Source organism: Scyliorhinus canicula, chromosome 15, assembly GCF_902713615.1.
Source record: "Scyliorhinus canicula chromosome 15, sScyCan1.1, whole genome shotgun sequence".
NCBI lineage: Eukaryota > Metazoa > Chordata > Chondrichthyes > Carcharhiniformes > Scyliorhinidae > Scyliorhinus > Scyliorhinus canicula.
The window spans coordinates 55,257,111-55,282,973 of record NC_052160.1 but is presented as its reverse complement, the minus strand read 5'-3'; the positions used below and the strand labels follow the sequence as shown (position 1 = coordinate 55,282,973).

The window sequence follows — 25,863 nt, the reverse complement described above, 5'->3', positions numbered from 1 at the left end:
GGCAACATTCTTGTAAATCTCCTCTGTACCCTTTCTCACAGCTTCAATCCTGGCCCGGGTCACTGTCCATGTGGAGTTTGCACATTGTCTGCGTGGATCTCACTCCCACAACCCACAGATGTGCAGGGTAGGTGAAATAGGGCAATGTTTAGGAAAAAAAAAACCCAGCCACCCATACAATCTGTGCTTTATCATCACTAAGTACCCGAATCTATCAGGGGAGTGTTCAAAACAGGTGTTGTCAAATTCTGGGGATAAAGCATGTCACAGTGAAAGATCTGGGATTGGATTCTTTGCACACCAACGCCGAAATCGTAGCCAGCGCCGGGGTGGAGAATCCATTTCCCCGCATGGAATGGGGAACGGCGCCGGTTACCCGATTCTCCGGCCCAGAAAAGGAGTACGCCTCGCTGCATATCCCCTACCTGGGGTCATTGCTGGAGGCCCGCCCGCCGTTCTCCACTCCCAACCAGCTGAAGTCCCGACGGCGTGGATCTAACATGGTCCTGCCGGTCAGGATACTAGCGTGGGGCAGCTGCGGACTCGGTCCACAGCCGCCCTGGTCGGGGGCGGCCTGATCGGAGGGCCGGGGGGGGCGGGGCACGGCACCGGGCAATTTTTGGGTGAGTGGTCCAGGTCTGACGTGTGGTTGATCGGGGGCACTATGTTTAAGGTCCAGCTCCACGGTCTGAGTCCGCCATGGAGCACAAGGCGGCCGCTGGAGTTCGCTGCGCTGCCGTGCGCTCTCATGGCCTCGGACCCGGAAGTGCGGAGGCCCGTATCTGCAGCAATAGCTGCTAGTTTTACGATGGGTCACTGCTAGCCCCCTGCAGGGCCATGAATATGTTGCCCTTTCACACCGCTTTTTCTGGTGTGAAAGGCCACAGTTTTTACGACAGCATGGGGGACAGAGTCCCGAAAACAGAGAATCCAGCCCCAGTTATAGTGAAGATGTTAACAACAGAATAGTAAAGTTACTTTGTTCTGTTGTTATACCTGGTGAGATCGCATCTGTTCATTTCTGCTTTATAATGGAAGAGAATTTAGTGATAAGTCTACTTAATGTAGACACCAAACCAAATGACTAATTATATTTGCTCTTTAATTATGCATCATCTGAAGAAATCTCATCTATAGAATGAATCCAGCACGTTGTTTAATTATCACTGTTTCATCATGACGTTCTGCTCCAGTGACACCCAGAACAATGTTCCCAATTCGTGAAATTACTGGACTGGAACTTCATGACATTATATCAGAAGGGAGTTCAATTAAAATTGTAACTTGTCTCCTACTGGCCAACGTAAAGCAGCAGCATCACAAGGGGTCAGTCAGGCATCGCTGACAGTGTGTAGATATTTTCCTCAGGCCATTGAGGACTCATTGACAAATCAGCGGAACACCCTCTGCTTTAAGTTTATGCAATTCAAAATACATTTTGTAAGCTTGAGTACTGAATTTTGGCATGCAGTGTGAGAAACAGCATTCTCAAAGAGAGATCAGCCTCCAGAGTCTAAATGTTCGCTAGATTGATTTGGAAGAATGCAAGGAGATCTAATTGAGATATGTAAGATGATAAAAGGTATTGACAAAGCAGACGTAGATGCTTCCTCTGTGGGGCATTCTAGAATGAGAGGTCATAGTTTTAGGATAAGGGATTAGCAGTTTTAAAATAGAGCTGAGGAGAAATTGCTTCCCTCAAAGGGTTGTAAATCTGTGGAATTCACTACCCCAGAGTGCGGTTAATGCTGGCACACTGAGTAAATTTGAGGAAATGGACAGAATTGTAATGAGTAATAGGTTGAAGGATTATGGAGAACGGGCAGGACGGTGGGTTGAAGCTGAGAGGCAATCAGCCATCATCATATTGAATGGCAGAGCTGAATTGCCTATTCCTGCTCCTAGTTCTTGGGTAGGATTCTCCGTAGCCCGCCGCCAAAATCGTGATTGCCGATCGGGCAGAGAATGGATTCCCATGCCAAAATCGTGGCCGGCGCCAGTTTGACGCTGGTGCCATGCTCCGCCCCCTCCAAAATGGCGTCATAATAACACGCGCCACTCGCGTTGGCGTGTCATCGGCTGGCCCACTCGTGATGCTCCACCTCCGATGGGCCGAGTTCCTGATGAATCTAGCACGTTGTTTAATTATCAGTTTCATCATGACGTTCTGCTCCAGTGACACCCAGAACAATGTTCCCAATTCGTGAAATTACTGGACTGGAACTTCATGACATTATATCAGAAGGGAGTGTGGTCACGTGTGGTCCCGACCTTGAGGGAATCTGGTGTGCCAGCTGCAGACAATGCTCAGTGACTCCACACTCAGCCGGGATCCGTACCACTGAGCGGGGAGGCTTCTGTTAGGGCTGGAGGGACTGGTGGGGGATGGCCAGGGGGATGGGGTGTGGGGTCGCGGTTGGCGGGTTGTTCGCGCGTAGCCGCCGCCATGTTGTACGGTTTGTCCAGGACCCAGCCATTCTGTGGCTGTTTTCAGCGTGATCTGCGGGACTTTCACTCGACGCCGGTGCTAGCCCGTCACTTGGTTCCAGAATCGGTGAGGGGTTGAGGCCGAATTTCCTGTTGTGAAATTCCACACATACTATGTTGGCGTCAGCACTTAGTCTCCAGAATGGAGAATCCAGCCCTCAGTGTTGGATCACTGCCTATCGACTGATAACAGCAATAAAAGAAGAAAGGCTTGCATTTTGTGAGCAGCTTTCATAACCTGAGAACCTCCCAAAATACTTAGTAGCCAATGGGTACTTACCAATGTAATAATGAGCAGATAATCTTGAATCTACAACCCCATGGATGAGAGATGCATTTGCTACCAATGAGCATATCACTGCTAGAATAAGATATTCTGACTGGGTGAAAACCACGTAGTGGCCCATGTTTTAATCAGTATTTTGTCTCTTACTCAATGTACAATGTGGTCACACATGCACAACTTAAATATATGGAGCAGGATTCTCCATTGACGGACGCCGGAATCGGGAAACGCGATTGGACGGAGAATCGGATTTGAAACCTAAACCATGGCTGGCGCCGATTTCACGCCAAATCGCAATTTTCCAGTGCCTCAGCAGTGGCTTCAATGCTTTCCACTCCACATGTAAAGCAAACCCAGTTGGTATATCATTAGCAGACCTGACCCGGTATTCTCCGGGATTCTCCGCATCCATCAGGATGAATACCCGATGGTGAGGTTCACTTGTGCTTTTAAAAATCATGAAACAGGCACTGGGGCTGCTGAGAGAGAGAGAGGGGGTACGGAAAGTGTCCAACATCGCCATAGTTTGCTGACTGTCGTGTCGCTAGCCGGGGAGTGGGGGCTTCTGCCAGGGCTGGGGTGAGTAGCGGGGGGCTGGCCAGGAGGTGGGATGTGGGGTCAGGGTGGACGGGAACGGAACACCATTTCCGCAGCCTGCAAGGCAGGATTGCAGCTACGCACGTCGTTGACTGCCCACTGTGAACTTAGGCCCACAGGTCATATGGGTGTCTCCTCAGGCTACTAGCCCCCCCCCCCCCCCCCCCAGGTTCCCTCTGGCCCCATCAGTAGGATGGGCACGCTCCAGTGCAACCAGTGCTGTTTTGTTGGCTAGGATGAGTGTGCGTGCATGGCTACAGCTTGTCAGTCATCCGAGGGTCAATCACAGAACCGGCGAATTCCGCACCGTTTCTTATTGGAATCGATTGTGCTCCGCGTGGCGCTGTTGCTAGCCCCTCAACAGTCGCTGAATCGGCCCAGATGCAGCGCCAGTATTGCTGTCGTGGATGTCCACGAAACCTGCCCCGGTGTCAACCATTAGTCTCAGGAACGGAGAATTCAGCTGAAGGACTTCTATGTAATGCGGTTTGGATTTTCAAGATGATGTTTTTGGATATTTCACTAATCATTTGTGGATTTCTATTAATTCATATGGGATTATTTGCCTAGGTTTAATGCTCTTTAGCCATGATAATCTGGTAAATACACATTTTAGAACGTTACTATGAAATATTTGAGAAGATGTTCTGTCCTCAATTTCCACTGAAGCACCAACATCTTGCCCAGACCCTACAGAGCTTTACTCGCACAATGTATCATTCTGTGTCTCAAAAATATTTAATACACTATGGATAACCTGAGACTAATAACAGACCATGACCATGAAAGAGTTAGCAACATGAAGAATAATGATTAGCTGGGAGCAGTTAAGGCAATAACATCACTGGGGTGGTTCAGGTGCTATTGTAAACCATGAGAGCAAACCTTGAGCAGTTTATGGCTGTCACATGAACCATATCATATGATCACAGCATTGAAACCATTCCAGATTTGCAATGCAGTCTTGCTACTGTGCACAAAGGGAACAATATAAACTGCCACAGGATGCATTGTATGGTCTTATACTGGTGTAGAGGGTCTCATTGCCATCCTCTTCCACGGTTGACCTATTATGAACATTTTAAGGCCAGTAATGGCTATAATAACTGAGCAGACTACTGTTAGCACAATGCCACTACTATTTCTCAACAAGGATTAATTCAATACTTGGAGCGTTACTGAGGACAATGCCAACTATCTGTCACTGGCAAGTCAAAAGCAGTATGAAAGCAATAAAGAAGAGTGCCTGCTTGCATTATTCTCATGGCATAGCAACTAAATTAGGCCAAAACTAAATAGGAAAATTGAAATGATTCATTGTGCTGTGACAGTGTTAGGTAGTGTTGTGAATGTCAGCAGGCTCAACGTTTCCCCACATTACATGGGAATATTCGACATTTGCTGTATTTGTAACTTGACGCTATTGTGTAAAGTGGATGACATTGGACCAATTGCCCATTCTACCCCTCTGCTGATTTTTGGAAGTCAATAGACTGGAAAATGGGGAGAAGTCTATATCGATTTGATATCGCTTTACACCTTCAACAAAAGTTACATTTATCCCCTTTCCCAGATGGTTTTCGCTAACATAGATTTGGGGAAGGTGCAAACCTGTGAAAATTGGGTAGCTACCGTTGGCACAATCAGACAAATTGATAACTTCTGAAGAGAATTGTTATTGAAATGTCCATGTTCATTAGTTATATATTTACCTGGACTTGAAACTCACCCTAAAATGGTTATTTAATGTAATTAAGATATGACGTACATTCACAAACAATGAATCCAACTGAAGAAGCATTGTATATATTGCCATAGAACAGTCAAATGAATCTATAGCACATGAACAAATCTCAAACTATACTTTTATTAAGATTTAGCTGCTCTACTTGTAAATATAAGGCACCTGGAAATGCATGCAGATAACCTGCAAGGAATTGGCTAAAGAATACATGTCATGTTTTCTCCTATACTGTTCTTATTTCTTTGATTAATACCTTATCCATTCGAAATGTAACTTTATTAATTGTTTTACTTCCTTACATAGGCTGGGAAACGGAGTTTACCCGACTCTGAAAAGGCAATCCTTGACATCTTGGAGCACGATCGGCAGGAAGCTCTGGAAGACAGACAAGACCTCGTCAGCAAGATTTTCAACCTCCAGGAGGAGAACAGACAAGCAGAGGAACTCCGGGATAAGGTAAGGCAGCCAAAAGAGATTTGGACAGTGAAGCTTTGACACAGTGGTCAACTTACCGTGATCCTCAGGTGACCCCTAATCAGGGTCAAGAGTTTCTCCATGGGTCTTTGTGTGACTAAACAGGCCGATTCTGCACCCACAGATCTTTGGGCATGTGGGACAGGACGTCCAATGTGGTAGTAGAATCTGGAGTGCAGGTTCTGCTTCCTTTTCTTTCCTTCTCTGACGCTGCTCTGCCTCATTAAAGGTATGATTCAAAGGGTGATGCAGCTTTGAATGACAAGTTTTTGCTATTTTGAACAATTGGTAAGAAGCTCCTACCAGTCATTAATGATTCTGATTCACTTCAAGGAGAGCTTCAGAGTATCTTTGAAACATTTTCTTTGTCGTTTCTCAGTTGGCCATTTGAAAGTTGGGAAAGCAGGATCTAGCAGGGCCTCTAGGTAGTTTTCGGCCATCCAGACTCGGGTGTCCAGTCCATCGAAGTTGATTTTTGCAGAAGTTTTTCTTGAATGTTTGTGGAGCTGGTGTCAAGAAGGACACGTGTGTTGGGACTTCCGGTGTGCACCATGGAATGAGTGATCACACAGAGGCAGCTCCTGCCCAAGGTTACAGAAAAGAGCTCTTTTTGGGCAGCACAGGTTGGAATTTCGATGAAAAGGCGAAGGTGAATGTTCGAGGAGTACTTTCCCCCAGGAATAGTATGTTTCTTGGTTATCAGACCCTCAGAAACAGTGCAAGCTTGGGCTGAAGTAGCAGCAGACAAAAGCCTTTGCAAGCATGCAGGCGGGGGAAGGGCCAGCTTAGAGGCCTCAAGCTGACTTTAGGGCCTTTATGAAAGCTGAATTCTAGCAGCAGAGGGAAGAACTGTGAAAAGATCTTACCAAGGCCATTGAAGAAGCAGGGACGAACTTCCGTTAGCGGTGATGCGGAGCTAAGCCGCACGTTCAGTGGCTCCCGCTATTTTCAGACTTTGGGGCTCTTTTAAGGGCTCGTAGTGGTGCTGTTTGGACTTTTCCCCGTGTGGGAACACTCCTTCTCAGCGTCTCCACCGGTGGATGGCCTGGACTAGGAGTGGAGCGGTCAGAAAATCTTTGGAAGCTTTGGAAACTTCCGGTTGCGGCTATGCGGAGCTAAGCCGCACCGCAGCTCCCGCTACTTAAGGACTTTTGGGCCGATTTGAGGGCCCCAAACAGCGCTGTCTCGATGAATCCCGGTGGGGGAAGGTGTCTAGAGGAGCATTCCCCATAATTTATGGTGTTTACCCGGAGTGGGGCAAAGGAAAAAGCTGCAGCAGCTCCCCAAGAAAAGCGGGGGAAGAAGGACAAAATGGCGGCCGGCGGAACACCCGAGGACTGGTGGAAGTGGGCGCAGGAGCAGCAAGCCTCTCTTCTGCGCTGTTTTGCGGAGCTGAAGGCTGAGTTGCTGGACTCCGAGTGCGACTACCAAAAAGCTGCTTGGGACCCAGGCGGCCCAGGAGGTGTCCATTCGGGAGTTGCAGCAGCAGGCCGCTGAGCGGGAGGAGGAGGCCGTGGTCCTCGTGGGGAAAGTGGAGTTGCACAAGGCACTTCACAAAAAGTGGCAAGACCGCTTGGAGGAGCTGGACGTTCGCACGAGGCGAAAGAATTTGAGGATCCTGGGCCTGGCGGAGGGGCTGGAGGGGTCGGATCTCCCGTGGTACGTGACCACGATGTTGAGCTCGTTGATGGGAGCGGGGTCCTTCCATTTGCCCCTGGACCTTGAGGGAGCTCAGAGTGCTGGCCAGGAGGCCTAAGGCAAATGAACCCCCGCGGGCGGTGCTGGTGCGGTTCCATTGATTTAGTGACCGGGAGTGTGTGCTGCGCTGGGCCAAGAAAGCGAGGAGCAGCAAGTGGGAGAATTCGGTAGTGCGAATCTACCAGGACTGGAGTGCAGAGGTGGCAAAGCGGCGGGCCGGGTTCAACCGGACGAAGGCGGTGCTGCATGCCAAGTAGGTCAGGTTTGGAATGCTGCAGCCTGCGCGTCTGTGGGTGACACATAAGGACCGGCACCACTACTTCGAGTCCCAGGAGGAGGCGCGAGCCTTTGTACAGGCGGAGAAGCTGGACTCGAACTAGGGCCTGGGGACACAATATGGCCGTTGCTGCTTTCGCTGTTGCTGTTCTTCAATTTTGACACGTGTTTTTTTGAAGCTGGTTTTCTTTTTGCTCTGTTTCCGGGTGGGTTTGTCTGTTGGGTATGGGTGTGGGCTATGTGGGGAACGTTGGGGGTATGTGCTTTATATGTTCTCTTCTGTACGTGGCTGGGGGTTGGGGTGAAACTGGATTTTGGGGAGCTGCATCAGAAGGGTGGGGTGTGGCAGTGTGAAAGCGCGGGCTTTCCTCTGGTTTCCCGCGCTGTGGGGCAGGGGGGGCGGAGCAGGAGGTGGGGGCGTGGCCTCTACTGGTTTTCTTTCCCGCGCTGAAGCTGTGCCAAGGAGGTGTGGCAAGAGGGTGATCACCCCATGCCGGGAGGGGATGGGTTTTGGCGGGAGCTGCCGGGTCAGCAGAAGTCAGCTGACTCACGGAAGTACCATGGAGGGTGTGTCGCGGCTAGGAGGAGTCCTAGCCTGGGGGGGGGTGGGGGGGGGGGATACCGGGTTGCTGCTGCAATGGCCAGGAAGGAGCTGATGTGGGCCGGGGGGGTAGAGGAGAGGCGTTATCGCCATGGGGAACGGGTCAGGCGGGGCGAGCTGGCCTGGGGCGAGCAGTCGATAAGCTATGACTAGCCGGCGGGGGAGAGGGGCGGGTTGCCCTCTGATCCGGCTGATTACCTGGAATGTGAGGGGGCTGAATGGGCCGGTTAAGAGAACTAGGGTATTTTCTCATCTGAAGGGGCTGAAGGCGGACGTGGCTATGCTCCAGGAGATCCACTTGAAGGTGGCGGACTAGGTTCGTCTGAGGAAGGGGTGGGTGGGGCAGGTTTTTCACTCAGGATTGGACGCAAAGAACCGGGGGGGTGGCGATTCTGGTGGGGAAGAGGGTGGCGTTCGAGGTGGCTGAGGTGGTGTCGGACAAGGAGGGCAGATATATTATGGTGAAGGGTAGGCTGCAGGGAGAGAAGGTGGTGCTGGTTAATGTATATGCCCCGAATTGGGATGATGCCGGCCTCATGAGGCGCTTGTTGGGCCGCATTCCGGACCTGGAGGCGGGGGGCCTGATCATGGGGAGAGACTTTAACACAGTGCTGGATCCTCCACTGGACCGGTCCAGTTCAAGGACGGGTAGGAGACCGGCGGCGGCCAAAGTGCTGAGGGGGTTTATGGACCAGATGGAGGGGTGGATCCCTGGAGGTTTGGGAGGCCGAGAGCGCGGGAGTATTCCTTTTTCTCCCATGTCCATAGGGTCTATTCCCGAATAGATTTTTTCGTCCTGAGCAGGGGATTGATCCCGAAGATGCAGGATGCCGAGTATTCGGCCATAGCGATTTCAGACCATGCTCCGCACTGGGTTGATCTGGAGATGGGGAGGCGAAGGACCAGCGCCCGCTCTGGCGCCTGGATGTGGGGATGCTGGCTGATGAGGAAGTGTGTAGGAGGGTCCGGGGAAGTATTGAGGGGTATCTTGATACCAACGGCACGGGGGAGGTCCGGGTGGGGATGGTCTGGGAGGCTCTGAAAGCAGTGATCCGGGGGGAGCTGATCTCTATCCGGGCCCATAGGGAAAGGAGGGAGAGGAAGGAGAGGGAGAGACTGGTGGGGGAGCTCCTGGATGTGGACAGGAGATACGCGGAGGCACCGGAGGAGGGGTTGCTGGGGGAACGGTGTAGTTTGCAGGCCAAATTTGACTTGTTGACCACCAGAAAGGCGGAGACACAGTGGAGGAGGGCACAGGGCGCGGTATATGAGTATGGGAAGAAGGCGAATAGGATGTTGGCGCATCAGCTCCGCAGACGAGATGCGGCTAGGGAAATTGGTGGAGTGACAGATAGGGGTGGGAATGTAAGGGGACAGAAGTAAATGGGGTCTTTAGGGACTTCTACGAGGAACTGTACCGGTTGGAACCTCCGATGGGGAGAGGGGGGATGGAGAGCTTCATGAACAGGCTATGTTTCCCAAGGGTTCAAGAGGAGCTGGTAGAGGGGCTGGGGGCGCCGATAGAGTTCGAGGAGCTAGTCAGGGGGATTGGACAAATGCAGTCAGGTAAGGCCCCGGGGCTGGACGGGTTCCCGGTGGAATTTTATAAAAAGTATGTGGATCTGGTGGGCCCCCTGTTGGTGCGAGCCTTCAATGAGGCATGGGAGGGGGGGGCTTTGCCCCCGACGATGTCGCGGGCACTGATCTCTCTGATCCTGAAGCGGGATAAGGACCCCATGCAGTGTGGATCATACAGGCCTATCTCGCTCCTCAATGTTGACACTAAGTTGCTGGCGAAGATCCTGGCCACCAGGATAGAGGACTGTGTGCCAGGGGTGATACACGAGGGTCAGACAGGATTTGTCAAGGGACGGCAGCTCAACACGAATGTGCGGAGACTGCTAAATGTTATTATGATGCCGGCAGTGGAGGGGGAGGCGGAGATAGTGGTGACGCTGGATGCGGAGAAAGCATTTGATAGAGTTGAGTGGGGGTACCTGTGGGAGGTGCTGGAGCGGTTCGGATTCGGGGAGGGATTCATCAAATGGGTGAGGCTGCTCTATGCGGCTCCGATGGCGAGTGTAGTTACCAATGGAAGGAGATCGGAGTACTTTAGGCTCTACCGTGGGACCAGGCAGGGGTGCCCCCTGTCCCCCTTGCTCTTTGCACTGGCGATTGAACCTTTGGCTATGGCGTTGAGGGAGTCAGGGAGATGGAGGGGTCTGGTGCGGGGTGTGGAGGAACAGCGGGTATCGCTGTATGCGGACGACCTGCTGTTGTATGTGGCGGACCCAGAAGGGGGAATGCCGGGGGTGATGGAGCTGTTAGCGGAATTTGGGGGCTTCTCGGGCTATAAGTTAAATTTAGGCAAGAGCGAGGTATTTGTAGTACACCCGGGTGATCAGGAGGAGGGAATTGGGAGACTCCCATTTAAGAGGGCAGTGAAGAGTTTCAGATACCTGGGGGTGCAGCTGGCCAGGAGTTGGGGGACTCTCCATAAGCTTAATTTTACCAGGCTGGTGGAGCAGATGGAGGAGGAATTTAAAAGGTGGGACATGGTGCCGCTATCGTTGGCGGGCAGAGTGCAATCCGTCAAAATGACAGTTCTCTCGAGTTTCTTGTTCCTCTTCCAGTGTTTGCCCATCTTTATCCCTTGGGCCTTTTTTAGAAGGGTGACTAGCAGCATCATGAGCTTTGTTTGGGCGCATGGGACCCAGAGGGTGAAGAGGGTCTTGGAGCGGGGTAGAGATGGGGGGGGGGGGGGGGGGCTGGTGTTACCCAATCTCTCGGGGTAGTATTGGGCGGCCAATGTGTCGATAGTGCGCAAGTGGGTAATGGAGGGGGAGGGGGCAGCATGGAAACGGTTGGAGAGGGCGTCCTGTGGAGATACAAGCCTGGGGGCCCTGGTAACGGCGCGGTGGCCACTTCCTCCTACGAGGTATACCACGAGTCTGGTGGTGGCGGCTACCCTCAAGATTTGGGGGCAGTGGAGGCGACATAGGGGAGAAGTGGGGGGCTCGATGGAGGCTTCGTTAAGGGGGAACCATAGGTTCGTCCCGGGGAACATTGATGGGGGATTTCAGGGTTGGCACAGAGCGGGCATCAGACAACTGAGGGACCTGTTTATTGATGGGAGGTTTGCGAGCCTGGGGGAGTTGGAGGAGAAATTTGGGCTCCCCCGGGAAACATGTTCAGGTATCTGCAGGTAAAGGCATTTGCTAGACGGCAGGTGGAGGGATTCCCTTCGCTTCCTGCGAGGGGGGTGAGTGACAGGGTGTTTTCGGGGGTCTGGGTCGGAGAGGGGAAGATATCTGATATCTACAAGGTTATGCAGGAGGCGGAGGAAGCGTCAGTAGAGGAGCTGAAAGCTAAGTGGGAGGGGGAACTGGGGGAACAGATCGAGGACGGGACATGGGCTGATGCCCTGGAGAGGGTTAATTCTTCCTCCTCGTGTGCGCGGCTTAGCCTCATCCAATTCAAGGTGCTGCACCGGGCCCACATGACTGGGATGAGGATGAGTATGTTCTTTGGGGGTGAAGACAGGTGTGTCAGGTGCTCGGGGAGTCCAGCGAACCATGCCAATATGTTCTGGGCATGCCCGGCACTGGAGGAGTTCTGGAAGGGGGTGGCGAGGACGGTGTCGAGGGTGGTGGGATCCAGGGTGAAGCCAGGATGGGGACTCGCGATTTTTGGGGTTGGGGTGGAGCCGGGAGTGCAGGAGGCGAAAGAGGCCGATGTGCTGGCCTTTGTGTCCCTAGTAGCCCGGCGAAGGATCTTGCTCCAATGGAAGGATGCGAGGCCCCCAAGCGTGGAGACCTGGATCAATGACATGGCGGGTTTCATTAAGCTAGAGAAGGTCAAATTCGCCCTGAGAGGGTTGGTACAAGGGTTCTTTAGTCGGTGGCAACCTTTCCTCGACTTTCTGGCTCAACGATAGGGTACTGGGACAGTAGCAGCAGCAACCCGGGGAGGGGGGGGGGGGGGGGGGAAGGGGGAGGGAAAAGGGCGGGACAATGACTATGTTTGTTTATTTATTTTTAAGTTCTTTTGTTGTTCATTGGGGTGGGGGGATGTGATACATGCGTCGATACGGTCTGGGGGGGGGTGTTACAGTTATTATGGGTTATTTTGTTGCATTTCATTGTTTGTCGTTGTGTTTTATATTTTCTGTTAAAAATTCCAATAAAAAAAATTTTTTTTAATTTTAAAAAAGGACACGTGTATTTGTTCAATGGTCCTCCCATTGAATCCGGAAGATGATGGAATGTCTCCAGCACTCTTTATGTGTCGCTGATATCTAGTCCAGTTCTCACTGCAGTGCAGGAGTGCAGTGAGGACATCTGACACAATGCATTCACTGTAAAATGTTATCGTTGAGTCTAATTATGATCAAACTGACCTAAACACTCTGCTGTATGTGCAAATCAGCTGCAAGTTCTGTGCCAGCACTCCCTATCACTCATGCAAACCTGCATTCGGTGGCTAAATGTTGCATGTTGCTGAAATTACTGAAAGTCACCTGATTATGTCAATTACGTCTGACAACACTCCAACAATTATCACGTCAACACACCATATCATCAAATAATAGGTGTTGGCAAGTTTTCAATCTGAAATTGCTGTGTCTTTATTGCTTAAAGCTGAATTGTTACTGGTTGTGATTTGTGAACTGTTTCAGTATCTGGAGGAGAAAGAGGATTTGGAGCTGAAATGTTCAACACTGGTTAAAGACTGTGAAATGTACAAGCATCGGATGAACACTATCATGTTTCAGCTGGAGGAAGTAGAAAAGGAGCGAGATCAGGTCTGGATAACAGTTCAATTCATTTTCTTTTCTTAGGACATGAAATGTACCGAGTGTGGTCTGGATCTTTTCCTTCAATATAAATTGTTTACCTGACTTTGATTGCAATAATCCATTGGTTGTAAAGGTATAAAAGTGAACATGCATTTTCAAGGTTTAATGTGTCTTGAGAGAAATACAGGAATGCCTTTTTATTGTTTTGATATATCAAGGCAAATAGTGAAGTTTTTATAATGTAATAAATACTGCTTTCGACAGAATGCTGTTCAGTTATGTTGCCTCTTGTGAAATAAAGTGACTCTTTGATCGTAACCTGCGCCTTGGACCAACCTTTTTGTACGAGGAACCACATTTCAATTTTTTCCTCTCTAGGGATCGATAGCAAGTTTAGGAAAGATGAGGTTTGGCACAATATTAAACATGAATTTCAATAAAATGTTGACTTGTGAAAAAAATAAACACTATGCTGAGCAAAAATAAAGCAATAAGCAATATCAGAGCAATAAACTGATGTTTTAAAAAATGTGTAATTTACAAAGATGACAATTTGAGTGTGAGTCGGATTGTGCTTGCCCGGCTCATTTCCAGACTTGGAGCGCAATTCTCTGTCTGCATAGCGCTCGAGCGAGTGCATAAAGTGGCCGGTGAATCCCAGGTGAAGCCTCCAACCGGCCTCCCGGCAGCCTCCACACCTCTCACCACGTCCCACGCGGCGTCGGAATCGGAATGCTGCTCAAAAGGGGTGTGACCAAACGTCGCTTGCTGGGTAGGTCTGAAACCTATTTGAGGCCTATCTAACCAGGATCTACCAGCCTCCTTCGATTCGCTAGCGAGACTGCAGCCAAGCGCCAATCAGTACTGGTCCACAAGAACATGAACCAGGCAGAACGGCACCCGAGAGTCTGCCGGGTCCTTGGATACTCCTGGGTGGTCAGGATCAATGCAGCGTGGCCCCCTAGCCCTCTCCCTGGAACCTGGCCATCTTGGCACTGCCATGCTGGCACTGGAAAGGGACCTGGGTGGCACTGCCAAACTGGCTGGAGCACTGCCTGGGTGCCAGGGTGGCAGTGCAAGGGTGCCCAGGTGCCAGAGTGGCACTATCAAGGGTCAACCCGAGGGGAACCATGCCCATGAAGGGAGAGTGGATGGGGGGTTCAAAGGATGGGGGTGTGCACGGCGGGTAAATAGGGGCCTCTAGGAGATTGGGGGGGTGAGGGTGGGAGTCCTGGAAGGGGGCTGCTGTATGAGGGCTGGGGGACCTGAAGGGGGTGTCCCCAGAGAGTCCATAGCAGGGTGTCCTCACTTGGAGGTGTGGGGTAGTGCCTGTGTGTGTGTGGGGTGGTAGCATTTCCCATGGGGGGGGGGGGGGGGGGGACGACGACCCACAACCTTACTTGGAGGTGTGGGGTAGTGCCTGTGTGTGTGTGGGGTGGTGGCATTTCCCATGGGTGGGGGGGGGGGGAAACGGGGGACGACGACCCACAACCTCACTTGGAGATCGGGGCATCCTTACAAAATGGAGACCCAATCTCTGAGTTCAGCTCCCCATTGCTGAAAAAGTTTCTAATTGTGGGCAAAACCAGTGAGAAACTCCCCAGGTCCAAAGGGCTGGATTGTCTGCCCGCTACCGCCTCGCGGTCGGAAATTCCTGCCCGAGGTCAATGGATCTTTACATGGTCCGCGTCCCGCCCGTGGCGATCATCCAGCAGGCGGGGCAGATGAATCCAACCCTAAATGTCATTGGAAAGCAGTGGGGAACTCGCCAGCAGAGCCGCCGTGAAACTCCCTGAAAAACCCGCCACAAATGAACTCAGAAATGTTTCCATTGAATCGCAGCCAAGGGGCGGGATTCTCCGTCCCGCCGCACCCGTTTTTTTGGTGCCCCACCCCACACGCAACAGGATTCTCCGCCCAGTAGCTGACCAATGGGGTTTCCTATTATGGGCACTCCCACGCCATCGGGAATCTGTGGCTGTGACTGCGCTGCCGGTGAAACGGAGGTGGAGAATCCAGCCCAGGCTGCTCACCATCACTACTAGGAGCTCTCTCTCTCTCTCTCACTCTCACTTTCTCTCTTTTTTTCTTTCTCTCTCTCTTTCACACTCTCACACACTTGGGAGGCAGTGGCATAGACTCAGCACGATTCTCCCTTAAGGCAATAGAGTCTGCGAGCGAGCAGGGGAAATGAGGAACACGCAGCTGAGGCTGCACATAGTTCCATTTTGTATAGTGGAGAGATCTGCTCGTCGGAACTGCCCAGTGTAGGGAAAGATCCACGGCGTCCCGATCTCCGAGGCCTCCGAAAACCAGGTGGCGTGTATAATTGGCGGGCCCAGTCCACCACATTTCCCTTCCTCGACCAAAGTTGAATTCCCACTGGGCACCCTCCACTCAGCTCCCAATAGAAACTCAAGATCTCACCAATCCAATTGTAATTGTCTGCTCTTTGTACAAATAATGATAGTCAGCCTTTTAACTTTTTGAGCTATATCAACATCTCTTGCTCATGTCTCCCTCAGCTAGATTTCAATCATGTTCATTACTTCCCCGTAAAAAGTAAAAGGAAATACTTGCATTTGCACAATACCTTTCATGGTCGCAACTTCCCAGAGTGCTTCATAGCCAATGAGGTACTTTTGAGGTATATTCACTGTGGGAAATTTGTGGTGCAACAGCAGGAGAGACCTGGATCAATGTGGTTTAATTAAATGAAGGTACTCAAGCAAACTCGTCTGACAGCTGGAATTTGTTTTAATTGCACTAAGAGTAATTTCATCCCTAAAGGGATCTGTCGTTATGAGTCTTTTCTTGCATGAAAAAATGCTTCAGTGACAGGACTTATATCTGTAGCCTGAGTAGCTGCACTGATTTACTTTGAGTTGCTGCTTCAGACAAGTTTGGTTACTGACCCGAGGCCACAGAGTTAGCAGAAGTTAATGCTGACTGAAGGCAAATCGCCGGAGAAGTTAATGGAGCAGGTTCCGGATAACCTTTAGGAGCAATAGTGAACTTCAACACGAGCTAACATGTAATCAATATGAAGTGATCACCTAAAAGGTTGGAGGCATATTTTTTCCCAATGACAATTCAAATAAATGAGTACTTACTACTGACAGAATTTGCTAAGCCTTTAAAGAGAATGGGAGAGCACTAATAATATATAAGTGCACTGGATAGCATAGGAAACTGAGCAATAGGCCCACAGGCTTTCTCTCCTGATCAATTAATTTATGACTGAACTGTACCAGAACTGTATTCACCTGCCGTGGCTCCATATTCCTTGATACTCGTAATTAACAATAATCGACCGATATCAGTCTCAAAAGATCTAATTGTCCCGGTATTGTATGATCCTAGATTCAAACCTACTGCTTGCTGTGTGATTCAGCGTAGCTTAGATGGGCACATATTCTTTTGGGTCAACATTCATAGGTAGGGAGAAATTAGTCATGAGTCCCACTTGACTGAAGCAAGAACAGGAATCAACAGGATGCAGCTGTGATGGAAGCCTTGGTTGAATTGCCTGCTCGCCAGTCAGTCCCAATGAAGAATGGCCGCTTGGGAATGATGAAAGAGAGCTGAAGATACCCGTTTATGAAAAAGGAGAAAAGTAGAGAGAAAAAGTGTAATAAAAAATGCCTTGAGACCTAAAAATCTATTATATTTTATTACAGTCTAATGGCTATCTCTTTATAGCCAAGGTATTTTAGAATATTTGCACTGCTCTTCATTATACTGTAACCTTCCTTATTCACACATGCACTGCAGGTTTGAAGATAATAATTTCTAACAGATTAAACCTACATTCCTTTTCACGTATCACAGCTCTTTCATAAAGAGCCTTTTATTACTTTGCCTGAAAGCTCTTATTAGCTTCAAAAGCCAGTAAATGCATTGTGGCATGCAGTGTGCGTGCGTGTGTGTATATTTCACACATTCTAATTATTGCACTCCTTCCAGGCATTCAGATCCCGAGATGAAGCCCAGACACAGTTCTCACAATGTCTGATTGACAAAGATAAATATCGCAAACAAATCCGGGAACTGGAGGAGAAGAATGATGAGCTCCAGATTCAGATTGTCAGGAAAGAAGGGAAAATCGTAGCCTTGGAATCAAAACTCCGGCGAATGTCCAAGGACACCTTGTCGGCAGACCAGGTGAGTGCTTCAACTGACATATTTTCTTTAGCCACCTAATAACTCAATGATTCAGCGTATCCAATGAAATAGGAATTCTTGTGCATGTTGTTGGCAAGCAACCATTTATTATTCATCCCAAGTCCTTGAGAAGGTGGTAGTTAGCTGCCTTCTTAAACTGGTGTAGTCTGCGTCGTGCAGGTAAATCCACTCTGCTGTTTGGGAAGGGCTTTCAGGATTTTGACCCAGCAACAAAGAGGAAAACAGTGCTACATATCCAAATCAGGATGGTGGGTGAAGGGAAACCTGGTGGTGTTCCCATGTCTCTGCTATCCTTATCCTTCTAGTTGGCAGAGATTATGGGTTTGAGCAATTGTGGTCGAAGAAGCCTGAGCAATTTGCTACACTTCATTATGTTGATGTTCACACCTACAGCCATGATGCATTGGTGAGGAAGTAAATGTTTATGGTGGTGGATGTGACATTGATCATGTGGCATCTTGATCCTGGATGGTGTTGAGCTTCTTGAGTGTTTGGCAGCCATACTCATCTAGACAAGTAGAGAGCATTCTAGATAGACTCCAGTCATGGCACCAGTTCTCGGTAGCAGAAAGAGCAGTAGGATCAACTTGATGTCCCAGTGCAATATGCAAACTTTCCAGCTTCATATGACTGTTCAACACATGGTCCTTACCGAAAAGAGAATGTGTATGGATGTTCACTTGGTAAAGGGTCAGGCTCAGTTCTGATTCCAGACCCCCTCCCCCCACCCCCAGCCCCCTGCCACATTCCACTCTGCTCACCCTTAATGCCCAGGTTTACGTATGAAAAATAGTTGCATTCAATTCCTCTACAAGGCCTCACCTGGGAGTCTGAAATTGACCAGAAACCGAACTGGAGGAATCACATAAATGCGGTGGCAACGAGATCAGGTCAGAGGTTGGATATTCAACACTTAATGAATGACTCAGCTGCTAACTTCTTACCAATTACTAGGCACATCAGGAATACTCTCTACTGGCCCAAATGCATCTGGGACAAAGCAGCCCACTTGTATCACCTTAAACAGACATTTCCTCCACCATTGGTGCACCGTGGCTGGACTGTATACTATCGTCGGATACACTTCAATAATGCTTCTTCAGCAGCTCCGCAACCACCTTGACGCATGGGACAGGAGGTACTTGGAAACACTATCACCTCCAAGTTCTCCTTCAAGTCACACACTGTTCCGACTTGGGAAGAAGCCACCATTGTCACTGGCTCAAAAGCCTGTAACTCCCTATTTAATAGCCCGGTGAGAGTACTTTCACCACTGACTGCAGTGGTTCAAGAAGGCAGCTCACCTTTTCACGGGATCGTTAATGAATCCTGGTGTTGCCAGCAAAACCCACACCCTGAAAATAAAGAGCACCCTGAAATATGAACAACCACTTTCAGATGAAGAGCAAAACAAGGAGAAAACAAAGCTCTCCCATCTGGTGGCATGGTGGCACAGTGGTTAATATTGTTGCCTCACAGAGCCAGGGATTTGATTGGAGGGTTGGGAGACGGTCTGTGTGGAGTTTGATACTGAGCTGCCTAGATAGAGTGGTCCATGAGTAGGAAAAACTAGAAGCAGAGTGCGCAGCCTCAGACTGATAGGATGAACCTTTGAAACTAAGTTGAGGAGAAATTTCTTCAACCAGAGGGTGGTGAATCTGTGGAACGCTTTCCCGCAGAAGGCTGTGCAGACCTTTAACCTTTAGATAGATTCTTGATTAATAAGAGGATCAGGGGTTATGGGGCGAAGGCAGGAAAATGGGGATGAGAATCATATCAGCCATGATTGAATGACGGAGCAGACTCGATGGGCAGAATGGCCTAATTCTGCTCCTATGCCTTGTGGTCTTATGCATGTTCTCCCCGTGTCTGCGTGGGTTTTCTTCCAGGTGCTCCTGTGTCCTCCCATAGTGTAAAGATGTGTAGGTTACTTGGATTGGCCATGATCAATGCACGGGGTTATGCGGATAGGGAGGGGGAGGCAAGTCTAGGTGGAGTGCTGTTTTGGAGGTTTGGTGCAGACTCGATGGGCTGAATGGCCTCCTGCACCGTAGGGATTATGGATTATGTTAGGGATTATAGAATTATGGATCTTTATATCTATGGATTATTTTCAGTTGGGTAGCTTCAGTAACCTGTTTTAGTGAGGTACAATGGGAGATAGGAGTTCTATCATCACCCCTGCAATTAAATATTTTGCCATGAGAGGATGATTTCTGCAGCTGGCCCTGACAAAGCCAGATACGAGTGTCAGATTGGGTGTATTGTTGGATATATGATGTCAAGACATCACTGGGCACTGGTCTCACTATACCTCATTATACTGACCTATTTCTTTTCAGATATTATTCCACCAGACTGATTCATATAAATACTTCCCGGTGAGCGCCTTTTCGATGTACATTGGCCTGACAGTGGAATTTGAGGTGGAATCCTTTGCAATCCGCGGCATGCAGAAATTTGCCTGGTTGTGGAGGCTGAATCGCTTGTGGGCGCCGCTCCTAGCGCCAGTGTGAAACACGAGCGATCCAGCACCGGCGGGAGAACATGGTCTCCCAAAAGGAAAATCCAGTACTTCTTTAGTGAAGTACAAAGCAAATTTTTGGAAGTGCTGTCTTTCAAATGAGACACTAAACCCAGGCCATTTCTGCCCTCTCTGGTGGATGTAACAGATTCCACGATATTCCGAAGACGAGCAGGGGATGATTCTTGCCAATATTTATCCCGAAACTAACAGCACTTCAAAAAATTTTCTCATTATGTATCTTGTTGTTGTCTGTGGGATCTTACTGTGTGTAAATTGGCTGCTGTGTTTCCTATAACGTCTATTTCGTATCTTTGGATATAAAGGCTGGGATTTTCCAGCCCTTCCTGCCAGCAGGACCTTCCGGTCTCGTTGCAGGTGGCCTACACCTGCGGCATGTTCCCTGGTGGTGTGGCGGGTGAGAAATGCAAATGACCTTTGACTTTGTCTCGCCAGCAGCCAATGGTGAACCGCCTCGGTGAGCCCGGCAGAAAACCGGCTGCAGGGGGCCCCAAAACCCTGGCCAAAGTGCTTTGGGACATCATGGAATGTGCTTTAGAATTTCAAAATGTTAAATTCCATTTTAACAAGCATTCAAGCACAGGAACCATTTTGCACTCTATCGCAGGACTGGGGATATCTTACTGACAAGTTAGAGACAAGGTAACCCTGGTACCCTGGGGCAGCAGGGTAGCATGGTGGTTAGCATAAATGCTTCACAGCTCCAGGGTCCCAGGTTCGATTCCCGGCTGGGTCACTGTCTATGCGGAGTCTGCACGTCCTCCCCGTGTGTGCGTGGGTTTCCTCCGGGTGCTCCGGTTTCCTCCCACAGTCCAAAGATGTGTGGGTTAGGTGGATTGGCCATGCTAAATTGCCCGTAGTGTCCTAATAAAAGTAAGGTTGGGGGGGGGTTGTTGGGTTACGGGTATAGTGTGGATACGTGGGTTTGAGTAGGGTGATCATGGCTCGGCACAACATTGAGGGCCGAAGGGCCTGTTCTGTGCTGTACTGTTCTATGTTCTATGTAACCTGCGGCCTGGTTAAACTGTAAAGCAAAACTTGCCTTGTCTATTGTTTTATCTCTGCTTCAATATTTCCTTTTATGTTTACTTTTTGCTGCGTTGCATTCTCCATTGTTTGTTACAGTTTTCATCCCTTATGACTTGCCCCCCCCCCCCCCCCTCCCCCCAACCATACACCACAAGAATGTCTGAGGGGTGGAGGTAGGTTCAGTCATGGTTTTCAGAAGGCAATTGATTGTTTAATATCGAAAGAGAAAATAATTGTAGGGCTACAGGGAAAATGTGGGAAAGTGGGACAAGATGAGTGACTGTTACAGCGAGCTGGTACAGGTATGATGGACCAAATGGCCTGCTAAGATTCTATAACCATATTTGTTCCATCAGAAGATTCATTTTCACTGTTTAAAGTTCAAGTAACCATTTTTGACAAGTGAAAACTTAATCTTGGAGAGTTCAAAAAGGTCTTGCTCATCAAGCAGCATGTAACTTGTAAAGTATTTTTTCTAGCATAGACATATTGTCAGGTTAATGCAGGTCTTTCTGTTATATATGGCTCATGCTGTACCTGACTTTGAATTGCTTAGGGCTGTCACTGGGTACAATGTGAACAAGAAAATTGATGAGCAAAACAACATTATAGAATCATAGAATCCTTGCAGTGCAGATGGAGGCCATTCAGCCATCGAGTCTGCACCAACCCTCCGAAAGAACATTCTACCCAGGTCCACTCAGCCGCCCACATACCCCATCCTATTATCATAACCTAACCTGCACATTCCTGGACAGTAAGGAGCAATTTATCATGGCCAATGCACCTAACTTGCACATCTTTGGGCTTTGAGAGAAAACCAGAGCACCCGGACAAAACCCACAAAGACGTGGGGAGAACGTGCAAACTCCACACAGTACCCAAGGCCGGAATCAAACCCAGGTCCCTGGCGCCACTATGCCACCCCTTGATGCCTTTCTTGGTTATGTTTTCTTTCCATATGCATGTTTTTAAAAAACAGACAGGGTCGATGAGGGTAATGCTGCTGATGTGGAGTACTTGGACTTTCAGAAGGCATTCCGTGCAGTGCCACACAACAGACTGAGTAAAGCTACTGTTCATGGTGTAAAAGGAACAGCAGCAACTGGATACAAAATTAACTGAATAATGGGAAGTAGAGAGTCAATGGATTTTTGTCCGGCTGTAAGAAGGTTTCTAGTGATGTTCCCCAGGGGTCAGAATTGGGACCCCTGCTTTTTCTGATGTATATTAATGATCGAGAACTTGGTGTGCAGGGGACAATTTCAAAGATTGCAGATGACACAATACTTGGAAGTATTGTAAATTCTGAAGAGGACAATGTAGAACTTCAAAAGGACTTCAAGTTGGTGCAGTGGGCAGATAGGCGCTGCGCCCGAAAAGCATGTCGCCGGTAAATGCTGGGAAACCCCGCTCTTGGGATACCCGGCTTGCCATTGTGGGATACGCACCTTTAGGCAAATCTGCATATAATAATGATGATAATCTTTATTGTCACAAGTAGGCTTACATGAGCACCGCAATGAAGTTAATGTGAAAATCCCCAAGTCGCCCCATTCCGGTGCCTGTTTGTATACACAGAAGGAGAATTCAGAATGTCCAATTCACCTAACAAGCACGTCCTTTGGGACTTGTGGGAGGAAACTCCGGAGCACCAGGAGGAAACCCACGCAGACATGGGGCGAACATGTAGACTCCACACAGACAGTGAACCAAATCGGGAATCGAACCTGTGACCCTGGAGCTGTAAAGCAACAGTGCTAACCACTGTGCCACTGTGCCGTGCCACCCTACTAAAGTGAGACAGCTAGTCTCGCTCTAATATGCAGTTCCCTGAGGTAACCAAGATATTGGGATCTATCGCCTGCGCCTTGGAGACTTTGGGCAAATGCCGTTCAGTACATGTCTACACGAACGGGGTTGGAGGCCCCCAGGTGAATGCCTTCTGGACATGGTGATACCCTGACACTGCTGGTGCCAACTGTATACCCTGGCAGTGCCACATGGGTGTCAGCCTGGCACTGTTAAAGCGGTCAGGCTGGCAGTGCCAAGGTACCACGCTGGCATTTTCTGTGCACTAGTGATTGAACCCGACGGTGCACTGTGCTTGTGAGGGGGAGAGACCAAGGACCCCCTTCTAGGAGAGTAGGGGCCTTGATGGGGTTTGAGGGTCGAGAGATGGGAACACCGATCTCTCCCTGCACTGAGGAGTTTCGGCAAGCGGGGCTCCTCTGTGCAGGAAACGGGACTAAGTGCGCCCTCGGCCGCGGGTTCCCCGCTGAGGCACCGAATCTAACGAGTTCCATTAGATAGCGTTGTGATTCTCGGCACTGTGAGCACTGGGAAACGCACCATTAAACACACTCGCTATGGGAAATAGTTCCCATTTGGTTCAATAGCGCACTGGGAATCCATGGGAGATCCAGAAGAATGTCTGTTGATCCTGTTTTATCCTCCATCTTGTGCAACATGGAAGATGTCTTTATCTGACAAATTTTCCTGTGGTTCTTCTGTAATCCTGGACATTACTCCCTGTTGATCATTGTTCTTCCCTGCAGGGAGGTGCAGCATGTGAGTGTGATGGCTTGTATCATTGATTACCCTGATTTAGCACAATTCTATTGAGTCAATTATGAGGAATGTGATTTGTGCACCTTTTTACTTCTTTTGGTTATTGGGGAGGATGAGTGGGGCTGGGGCGGGGGAAGATGGGTGGGTGGTTGGATTGTTAGGGTTAGTTCAGTCCTCTTTTAGATTGAGGAAAGCCCCACCGTGAAAGCTAATCATTTTCACATTTCTTTTTCTTTTTAGCACTAATTATTTATTTTGTTTCTTTTTAAGTTATTGAATCGAAGAGTCCATGGGCTGGATCCTCCATTTCTAAGTGCTGGATGAAACAAAGAATCCACGGGCGTTTTACAATACCAAAATCGGTGCCAAACCCTCACCAATTCCAGGGCCGGTGAGGGGCTAGGTGAAACTCCTGGCTCTTACGCCAAAAACGGCCGAAGAATGGCTGGGTCCATGGCCCAGCATGCGCACGGCAACAGCCTGCAGCGGTCACACCGTACAACCCGCCAGTCGGACCCAACCCGCCAAATACGACCCCACAGGTCATCCTCTGGAGCCCCCCCCCCCCCCCCACCAGCCCCCCCAGCCCTTACGGAACCCCCCCCGATTATGGCGGCGCTGAACACAGTCCGTAGCCGCCACTCCATTTCCCGACCACTCAGACTACACGTCAACCACGTGGCCGGGAACTCGGCCCCTCCGGGGCGGAACATCGCACCAACGCCGTTGCGACGGCGCAATGCAATGATGCCATTTCGGAGGGGGCGGAGACTCTCAAACCGGCATTGCCCCTGATTTGGGTGTCGGAAGGGATTCTCCACCCGATCACCGATTAATACCCTTTCTCACTTCACATCGGTCTGGAATGATTTTGGTTGTGCCTATGGCACTGATTGATTGTGTCCAGGGCACGGATTAGGCTTTAGTTGTATCGTGTGGTATGTATGTAACTTTCCCTGAGGGTAGTTTGTGCATTAGATTTTGTTTTTGTGCGGATGTGTGGTGAATGTATTCACCATAATGCATGCATGATACCACAACCTGTGACCTATTACCTAGTACTGTACTGTAATCCCGGTATGGCTCCGCCTCTGTCTCCGTCTACACCGGGAGCATATATAGGCCGGCCTCTTGTGGGCGGCATTCATCTGTACTACTGACTCTGGCTAGGCAAGTTCATGACTAATGAAGCCTACTGTTCACTTGCTCTCTCTGCCTCACTGTAAATTGAAGGTGTATCAGGATGAATCTGCTATTGGCTTCCACATCAGTGCAGATGGGTCTGGTATCCATGGACAGGAGGCTGTGATGGTCAGCAGTGCCTTTGACACTGCTGGAATCCAGGGGATGTATGTTGGGTGCACACCCGATTGCGGCACGGGAGACGCATCATGATTTTTTTGTGGTGATTGTAGGAGAGGTTGTACCGTTTCGCCATGTTTTTATGACCTGTCCCTCAGTCTCTGATGGGGCTATGAGTACCTAATCCTATCTGATGAGTGTATCAAGCCGATTGTGACATCATTCTCCTGTTCCACTCTGTAAATTAAGCCATTTGATTCCTTCTTCCTAATTTTGGGGATGTATTATTTTGCAACTTTGTTGTGTAATTCTTTAAGATGAAAAATCTGAATAAGTATACTTTTTTGGGGGGGGGGGGCGGAGCGAGCACACAGTGGCACAGTGGTTAGCACTGGGACTGCAGCACTGAGGACTCGGATTCGAATCCCGGCCCTGGGTCACTGTCTGCGTGGAGTTTGCACATTCTCCCCGTGTCTGAGTGGGTTTCACCCGCACAACCCAAAAGATGTGCAGGTTTAGGTGGATTGGCCACGCTAAATTGCCCCTTAATTTGAAAAACAAAATAATTGGGTACTCTAAATTTTAACAAACAAATAAATAAATATCCTTTTTTCCCCCCCAAAATTTTCAGTTTTAAGTCTAAATTTCAGTTTGACCAGTCCACTCTTGCCAAATCTTCACCCTCCCTCTCTATTTCTAACATGTTAATGTTGTGCTCTGATTCTTAGAAAGTGCCGAGTGGAGCCACAATCCACCATTGCTAGAGGAGGGACATTTAAGCCATGGATGGGGTGCCAATCAAGTGGACTTCAATGCCTTGGATCGTGTTACGCTCCTTTTAATAGTTACTGTGTTCTAAAAAATCTTTTGACTGCCTTGAGTAACTAAAAAAAAACGTCCTGGTGTTCGCCATTGACTAGTTTGGGGGTAGGGTGGAGTGTTTTTTGGGAGTGGGGGACACAGTGGACTGCTTTCAACGCAGTAGTGCAAACGAGTCAAATAGTTTATTTTTCAGAATCCCTGATTCAGGAATAAGTATTTTCATTAAACTGCTGACACATCTACTTGCATTCAGCTGCAGTCAAAGCTGGGGAGGCCGAGGGGATGTTAGCAACTCAGCTTTGATGTGATGCTTCAATGAACAGCACCACTGGTCTAAAGGTCTCTCCTGAACAAATTAACCTTGTGCTAGTTTGCAACGGGAGAGTGGCACTACCCTTTACAAGAGGAATCTCTTGTCCCACTTTTTTTAACCAACTGTCAGTATGTG

At 49.3% G+C, this 25,863-nt stretch overlaps 1 protein-coding gene across 3 annotated transcripts in view; it reads left to right on the top strand.

Moving 5' to 3' along the window:
• The window catches only part of card11 (caspase recruitment domain family, member 11), a 335,526-nt gene that overhangs the window by 185,532 nt on the left and 124,131 nt on the right, over positions 1-25,863 (top strand). For all 3 annotated transcript variants that reach the window (XM_038820292.1, XM_038820291.1, XM_038820293.1), the window contains 3 exons: positions 5,418-5,570; positions 12,842-12,967; positions 16,928-17,125. In XM_038820292.1, the coding sequence (XP_038676220.1) occupies positions 5,418-5,570; positions 12,842-12,967; positions 16,928-17,125 (477 nt within the window). The remainder of the gene's footprint in view (positions 1-5,417; positions 5,571-12,841; positions 12,968-16,927; positions 17,126-25,863) is intronic.